Genomic DNA, 9,333 nt, shown 5'->3' on the forward strand with positions numbered 1-9,333 from the left:
AAAGATAACAAATTTGTATCCATCACCGAGTGATGCATATATCCTCTGCTTAAGATTTTCGGCGGAAACTGTCGCCCTAGATGAAGGTTCAATATGAGAGGGGGCTAGCGTGTCCACACAAGTCGCATCCCACACCAGCAGCTTTTTCCACGACTCCAGGGAATCTACGTCATGCCATCAGGCCTCTTACCATCGCCACGTGAAATTCCATTCGGCTCTAGGATAGCCAGCACGTTGACGATAGTAAACGTAGTAAGTAGCTCGACGCAAGACGTCGTTTAAGGCGGAATGGCTGGAGAGACGGCCCGCACTGCGGCGGCAAGATAAGCCACGGTGACCAAGGCTGTCTACATTGCCTCCGCAGCGGCACATATGGGGAACTGTTCTAGGGATATAGGGATACCCAGGTGTAATCCGACTGCGATTGAGAAGCTGGAATTATTGAAAAGCGTCCCAATGTTAGTAGATGGAGTTGCCTGAAGCCTGAACCTCGAAAGTACCCTGAGGCTCGTTAGCTAGCAGCATTAAAACGAGCCTGATCCGATATATTGTGACATGATAGTAATATCCTTCTGTGAATTTCGCTTAAATGTCACTGTTTGTGGCGGCGACATGGGACGGGTCGTCCCCTTCCCTAAAATATGGTTGAGGGAGGTGATGGCGGGCTCATGCGTCATGCTCGTGAACGGGCGCTGCTTGTGGTGGCAGGATGATCCTGTTCCCGGAGACTCGGTTAGTTGTTAAAAGTTATTGTGTGTTTATGTTGTATGGATATATACATATTTATTTATTTATAATCGCTTATAAAATGCTCACAATTATTATATAATACCTTTATTTATGCATGGTGTGTGTGGATGATGCATCTACTGTACTCAATAACTTATGTATTAATTTACATTCACTTTTTTGACTTAGTCGTGTAAGACATTGACTATTTGACGTTTGAGTGTGTTTGTTGCATCATTTTACATATTATATTGTAATTGAAATGATTTTTAAATCGATGTAAATGTAAATCTTGATATAAAAGAGTGGTAATGAGTTTCTTGCTACTTCTTCTCATTAGCTCAACCCTTTACGAAGTAGCGGTAGATTCAATACGAATTTTTTTTTTGACATTCATAAGTGTCATTTCCGTGACCTACGTCAACAAACTGATTTTGATTTGATTTGAATGATTTTGCACTGTCGCTCACGCTCACCCCAAAGCTTTTGTGTTCGCAGCTTTAAGGTAAATTTTCATTTAGGCATGCAAATTTCCAAGCATTCTTAGCGGAAGCTGCTCAGCATACACCAGCGGTCCAGTGACAGGGACTTTCATGACGGTAAGATAATTTGTTCATATAAATTGCTGTCACTTTGAAGAGAAGATAAAAATGCTGGTAAGGAAATACTAGATATTTATTTGATGCCAATTCCTTCCGAATGGGCAGTGAAGCCTGGTTATTTAATTGTGTTTTATTTTATTTGTTAAAAATGTGCGCACACCTTATTTAAAGGCCGGCAACGCTCATGTCATTCCTCTGGTGTTGCAATACAACGTTGGCGGCAGTGATCACTTAACACCAGGTTAACGCGACCCGTACGCCCGTTTGTTCTCCTTTTCCGTAAAATAAAATAAAAAAAACTTTAAAATATAAACTTGGTAAAAAGTCTGAGCATTAGGTAAATGGAATTTACAATTCCACATATAAGTTCACCTTAGTTGGTATCTTTTTGGGTTGATAATAAATATATACAGAGTTAAAGCTTATACATACACACACACTCACGCCTTGTTCCCGTCGGGGTAGGCAGAGACAATAGAATGCCATTTGCTTCTATCCTTACAAACCTCACGCGCTTCCTCTACATTCATTACTCTTTTCATACATGCTCGCCGGTTGCGGGTGCTTCAGACCTCTCCTTTTCTCAAAACGTCCCCAATTTGGTCAACGAATATTCTACGAGGTCTCCCGCGACCGACTTAAAGCATACCTACATAATTTTAAATATGTAAGATAAAGTCTCTTGCTGTTAGACAACCGATGAAAACAGGCCAGGTTTAATACTTTAGTGTGCGTGACAAGGCTACGTCTTACACTCGCGATTTGTATGACACTATGTTTTAGTGTGCGTGCATTACTCAAAATAGTGGTTGACGGTCATCCTCAATTTTCACTGTCTATCTGGACGTATACATGATTTGGGCCTAAAATAATAATAGATGGCAGAATCAACCAGTCACCCCAAGCAGCATCCGTAGGCATTACTCATGAACCAGTCATCGTTTCTTACGCTATGTTCTACGGAACCCAAAATATGAAACCTACTTAAATCTGAATCCAGTTGCTAACTGGAAACGGTTGGTTATTCGTATTTCGGCCGGACCAATGAAACAAAGATCAAGTTACATAATGACTCATTGAATATATAAAGGATATTTCACACAGATTCAATTCAAAAACTTTGCCCAAATCGTACCGTAATATTTAAAAAAATAGAGTTATCTTTTGACGTAAACAGGCTATTTTGTTCTGTTTTTTTAAAGTGATAACCCTCACTTTTGGGATTAATACACAAATAAAATTTGAAAACAAAATGTTATGCACGATGCATGACTCGAACCCAAGGCCTCTCGCGTTCCGTGCGAGTGCTCTTCTAACTGAGCTCACCGTTCAAGTGACATAGTGAAGCCACAACCCGAGAGTTGAACAAAGCATACAAGATTTTATGACGATACGTCACTCCAAAAACACTTAAACACTAATGGACAAAGGCTTCCCCCGAAGATCTCCACAGGACGATCGGTCCTGCGCTGCCCTCATTAAATCTATTACTGGGCCTGCAAACACCATACCAGTGGGAAGCTCCTTTGCACCGGATGCCGGCTAGATTATGGGAACCACAACGGCGCCTATCTCTGCCGTGAAGCAGTAATATGTAAGCATTACAGTGTTTCGGTCTGAAGGGCGCCGTAGCTAGTGAAATTACTGGGCAAATGAGACTTGAGATAAAAAACTGACTGCTGAATATCTAAATGATTATTAAATAATAATAATAATTATTAATTAATATTAAATGTTATTATAACAGCCTGGGACTAGATTGTGATTATTTTATAGCGATAGAAATGATTGCACAATATTGTATATTTTTATTGAAAAGAGCGCAAAAAAAGAATGCTGGGAGACTTTCTTGCGTCGCTTCTTCTCTCTCAGAGCGTCATTTGTTTCCGAAGCGGTAGTAGTATCTAGTTATTAGAAATGACATCAAAAAGAATTCTAAAGGAATCAATTTTGAGAAAATAAATGCCTTTTTTAATGTCTCAAGATGACGAGCGCAGTTGTAGTGCCGTTCAAATTTTTTGGATTTTTTAATAATCTTGAGCTTTACTGTATTGAAATGGTCAGGCCGTATCAAATTCCATCAGCTGAACGTCCTGCTTGTCTCCGTCTCTTATAAACTGTCTTCCAGTAAGTGGTCGCAATTCGAAATAAAAGTTATAGTCACGAAATATCCTCAGATTGATGTTGTTATTATAATAAGTAAAATTATCTATCATTCACATGCAAAGTTTAATTATACCACTCGTTAGCTGAATAATAATAATATTGACACACTTTTACACAAATTATCTTGCCCCAAACTAGGCATAGCCTGTACTATGGGTACAAGACAACGATATATTTAATACAATATACTTACTTAAACATAGGTACATAAATACATATAAACATCCATGACTCGGAAACAAACATCCATATTCATCATATAAATGATTGCACCTACCAGGATTCGAACCCGGGACCTCTGATCTCTCATCCGTAGGCCGAAATAGCTGCCAGTCTCTGAGTATCCGACACCAAACGGCACGAAGATGTACGACTTACTTAGACATCTTTGCGACGTTTGCTGTCTTTGAAAGTCTAAGCAGTACCCCAGCACCAACTAAAGCAACTTAGAAGGAGCCAGAGTGTCGACCCGAATCGCGTGTGAGCGCCGTTCACCGAGCCCAGCCACTAGGGTTATTCCATGCACTTGCCATCGCGGCGGGAATAGTAGATTGTTAAGCGAGGGTCAAAAGAATCATTTCCCGAGGTATTTAGACGCCCGAGCGCAGCGAGGTCGGCTATAGTCCGAGTAGGATTGATTCTTTTACCCGAGTTAAACACTAATTTTCATTTCGAATACGAGGAAAATAAAATTAGTTGTTTATCTAAGCACAGATTAGTATCCCGCCAATTTATGTCGACTTTTTAAATTTCAAATATGGAACTTACCACGTAATTGTTGCGTTTTATTCCGTTCAAAGAAGTTTGCGCTAAGTTCACACTGGCTGTTTAGAAAGTCACATGGCCGCAGCATTTTTTTAATTAGTTCTTTTTTACCTACAACTCTTCACAGCAGTTCTTTTTTTAAAGTTCATTCCGGCCCTTAGGTGGGAAGTAATTTGTATGAGTTTTTCCCTCTCTATGGAAGGAAGCAGCATTTTCCACCCAATAATCAGATCAAGAAAACATTACTTACCGAGTATGAGAAATGAAAAATACCATACGAGCTGCAACCCACAGCCTCGTGTATTATGAGCTCTCTGCATTATTTGGAGATTTCTGGAGAGCCGATTTAACTCGAACGTGAATGCATTCCGGTAAAGTAACCTCGAGTCGACTAAGTAGGTTGATATTATAATATACTTGCTATTGTTTTGCCATATTGCGACGGTTGATGGTTTATTTAAATTGAAAAAAAAAATATAATTAAAGTCCGTTTATTCGATCGCCATCTTGCAACTCATTGCGAATCTATGGATGAACCGAATAATATAAAAATGGCGATTAAAAAACAGGGGTCCACCGTAAAACAGAGAAAATTTGAAGTTGTGTATATATTTTAATGCTAAATCTAAAATAAAAAAATTGCCAAAAAAATATATTTACGGGCGGGTTGTCGCTCTTATTATTTAGGGGTATGAAAAAGGTAGATGTTGGCTGATTCTGAGACCTTATGCACACAAAATTTAATACAAATCGGTTCAGCCGTTTCGGGGGAGTCTAGTAACAAACACCGCGACACGAGAATGTTATATACTAGGTTACATTATACCATCGACTTACAATATACTAGCGAATAAACGACCTGACAACTCAATAGTGGGTGACCAATATTGATTTGACATATCAGGTTAGCTAGTTTAATATTCAAAATACTAAGGAGTTAATTCCAAGTGTGGCTGACTGTTTACGACTTGTCAATCAGAATCAGTAACAGTAACAACTTATTTCTATTCAATCTTTCTGTATCGCCGTTAGAGAATTTTAATGATTATTCATAATGCTAATGTAATTACACAGCTTTGTAGTACGTGGAAGAAAGCTCCTTGAAAACCGCACTGTGGAGGACCGCCAAACATGAGTGAGTGGGTATGATATCCTAATATGTGGCGTGTCGTGCGAAGGTGGAATTCGACGGCAGGAATCAGGTGAAACAGCTCTTCGGAACACTCCCCGTGATAAATGCGTATATATATTCATATTAAATCGTTAAGTGATCATCTCTCCATCCAGCCTAGAGAGCAGTCGGTCCGAGGTTCGAGTCTCCTTCCGAGACGCCCCGCGCCTATGAGCTACATTTTCGGCCTCCAAAAAGCTGAAAAAGCTTTAAGGGCTGTCAGCACACAGGAGGTTTTCATTCAATAGTGGATGTTGTTACACCGTGGCCGACATAATATTATGGGCCCCGTTTCGGAGTTTTTAATACGTACGTAAATGTATTTTCCTCCAATTAAAAAAAAAAACTTTTTTTTTCTAAACTAAGATCACAAGCTTAGAACTAGATATTCTTTCTGACATTTTTTCAATAACCTGCCATTTCCGCATGACGTCATACTAATCAGTTGTCAAACATGTACTTACGTCACTGCTAAGTCCGATCGATCCCAATGTCAATACTCAATATAGCGTTGGGTGCGGATTAGGTATAATCATAATCTTTTACGGTTTACCAAATGCTATGGAATGACTGACCTAAAGATAGTTAATGTATAATTATACCAGAATACCTAATAATTTAAGAAAGGTGTCTGCCTGTACGCGTGGCTGGATATTTTTAAAAATTCATCACCACCGTATATATATCTCATAAAATTAAGGCTATAGCAGGGGGACTACCGTTAGTTCGTGGCCATATTTACATTACATGGGGTCTGTCTAACAATTAAAATGGTTGGTATTGTTTTCATAAAGTTTTTAAAAACTGTTTTGGATAATGAGTAGTAGTAGTAAGCGGTATAGGAAAGCAAAATATTTTATTTATTTTACGTTTTAGACAAACTGCCATATTAATATTGTCCTATTGGGTGCTGGGTGATTAAGTACTATAACCTAAAATAGTCGAAATAATAAAATACCCATATGAATATCGCTTCTACTGTTCGATTGCATTTCTATAGCTTTGTAATGGTTTCAGAATGGAATCCGCCCCTGTTACATAACTAGTACTACACACTGTGCTCTATTGTAGGTATTATATAAACATACTTACATATTGGTGAAGTAGGTTAGGGTAACAGCTTATCCTTTTGTTACTATGGCGTTAATGGCCATGAAACCATCAGAGTATTGACCTTAACATGGCCGTCTGTACTAACTATTGGCTTTATTTTACATGATGGTAGATACAATTTCCAGCTTATATAATTTAGTACCTACTGATTTTATTTTATTTATCTCATTAAGAATCATATTGTTTTCTAATTATTCAGCATTTTTGTTTCATTATCACTGACAGTAGATTGAATCAAATCCTACATGCCTAACATGACCTACTTTCAAACTGTGAAGCAGCAAATGCCCAAATATATTATGTAATGGTTACATAAAATATTTTACCATCAATTGGCTACAAGTTCAACTAATCTGTAGAATATCTCATCATTATTCATAATGAAGGTCAACCTGGTTATCAAATTGACTTAGTGTTGCAAAGAATTAAGAAAAATTTAATGTTATAGGTTATGTAAGGTATTCTATGAAAGCAATAAAAAAAGGTTTTATTTATTATAGTTTATTACCTCGTCTCAATGAATTTTTAGCCAGAAAAAACTCACACCGAGCAATTACTTGTGAAATGAGACTAACAATGATTACTACATTTACACTCAGAATCCATTACATAACATTTTCAACACTAATAACACTTCATTCACACTAACCTGCCAACATTTTTCAATAAATAAATTAAATTAAGAATGACAGTTTGTATTTTGATTAAAACCTTGGCTTGACATGTCAAAGGAGGTCAATTACATAACATTTCAGGCATGAATTTAAATAAAGAACATTTTCAAAAGATGTATTCTATACTTTCATCTAATAGAATTTTAGACATAAGTAACATTTGAATAAAACAATATGATAGTGGAATCATTCAGTTTAACATTTATTTAACTAAAATAAGTTACTAGGTTGCATTTTGATCTAATAATACATGATTTGAAGTTACTATTGTATTGATTTTAAATCACAATTCAAATATGGTAACATTATTCTTATATTAGATTTACAGGACCTTCTTGATCTCATCGTATAAGACAAGCACGAAAGCACCACCAGTGCCTCTGAGTACGTTGGAGAATGCACCCTTGAAGAAAGCGGCTGGGCCCTCAGTCTTGGCAATAGTTGCCCAGCAGTGGATTGTTCCCTTGTAGAGAATGTCAGCCTTAGAACGTCCAGACTGCATCATCATACGCCTACGGACTGTGTCAAATGGATATGACATGATACCAGCGACTGTGGTCACTGTCTGTGCAATAGCCCAGCTGATTACAATTGGTGTGTTCTTGGGGTCGGGCAACATTCCACGGGCTGTGTCATAGAAACCGAAGTATGATGCACGGTAGATAATGATACCTTGTACGGATACTCCAAAACCTCTGTACAATCCTGTAAGTCCATCTGATTTGAAGATCTTGCTGATGCAGTTTCCTAATCCACTGAATTCACGCTGTCCATCGCCTTTACCGACGTCAGCTGCAAGACGGGTACGGGCAAAGTCCAATGGGTATACAAAGCAGAGGGAGGTCGCTCCGGCGGCACCACCAGACGCCAAATTACCGGCAAACCAGCGCCAGAATTGGGTGTTCTTGTCAACTCCACCGAGGAAGACCTGCTTGTACTTATCTTTGAAGGCGAAGTTTAGGGCCTGTGTGGGGAAGTATCTAATGACGTTGGCGAGGTTTCCACGCCAGAATGATAGAAAGCCCTGCTCCTTAGGAATGCGGACGAATGCATCGATGATACCTTTATAGCGCTGGTCCTCGGCGATCTGCTTGCTGACGTGCTGTACTTGGAGAAGCAACTTGACACGCTCGATAGGGGCTACCGCGGTCTTGGAGACGGCAGCTGACACGCCACCGGCGATGAAATCCTTCGCGAACGCAACCGGATCGGCCAATCCCTTGTTGGACATCTTGTTAGTGCGGTGGGTTTCTTGTTAGGTAATCAATCGCCTTGAGGGCGTTGGATATTCGTCAGAACACACACTATTTGATAAAATCACGAAATTCGAACTCCCGATTGTTGAGATCAGGAGATTTGTTGTAATTTCGTGATTCTGGGAGCACAGGGGTAGGTGTGTGCCTTTTTTGAAATTCGATCGATCACGTTCTCAAGCTGTTCTGCCTCGCGGAGCGGCGCAAAAGAAGGAAGGAAGGGATAGTGTTACCAACCTAACGACAAAGTACCACGAGGTCAATGTTGCTATACTCACTTTAAAATTTTCCACTAAAGCTAACACACAATATATAATTTTCAAACATTCAACAAAACCTTAAAACTCAAAATAAATAACCTTACGCTTCTGATTCAACTATTCTCTGAAATAAAAATTTTACTTTAGTTTTGTACCCAAGTAATATTTTTATAGGATAACATTTAACGTTATAGTTGATTATGTTAGGTGTAATCAATAATGTATCCTTATAAATAAATTAAGGCAGTAATTTACTATAAAAAATTGAAGATACGAAATAGTCTCTTCAGTGTATATCAAAATCCTTGAGCTCTGATATACATTGAACAGACGGATAAAAAAGTAATTAAATACCTACTTGTGATTATTATGTTTTCCTTTTCCTATGAACTGTTGGTTAAACTATGTATTGTAGGTACTTAGCTAGATATTTTTCATTGATCTAAAAAAAATATCCGATGGCATTATATGGGGCATATCTGTAAAAATAATAAGTTCTGTTATTGACGTTATAGCACCATATTTAGCAATAGTTTTTAATAGCTGTATTGAACATGGCGTGTTTCCTGACCTTCTGAAGTAAAAAAAGTAAAGTAAATT

The 9,333-nt window shown here is 38.3% G+C and overlaps 1 protein-coding gene across 1 annotated transcript; it reads right to left on the reverse strand.

The window, feature by feature from the left end:
• Positions 1 to 7,398: 7,398 nt before the first annotated feature.
• Positions 7,399 to 8,691, reverse strand: LOC126973369 (ADP,ATP carrier protein). Its single transcript, XM_050820611.1, has one exon. It carries the CDS (start codon positions 8,449 to 8,451, stop codon positions 7,543 to 7,545), a length of 909 nt encoding a protein of 302 aa, XP_050676568.1. The 5' UTR covers positions 8,452 to 8,691; the 3' UTR covers positions 7,399 to 7,542.
• Between the last annotated feature and the right edge of the window lie 642 nt (positions 8,692 to 9,333).

This window comes from Leptidea sinapis, chromosome 29 (assembly GCF_905404315.1).
Source record: "Leptidea sinapis chromosome 29, ilLepSina1.1, whole genome shotgun sequence".
NCBI lineage: Eukaryota > Metazoa > Arthropoda > Insecta > Lepidoptera > Pieridae > Leptidea > Leptidea sinapis.

What these genes read in the sequence shown, in the direction of transcription:
- LOC126973369 (XM_050820611.1), bottom strand. Translation starts at nt 8,451, where the DNA reads ATGTCCAACAAGGGATTGGCCGATCCGGTTGCGTTCGCGAAGGATTTC.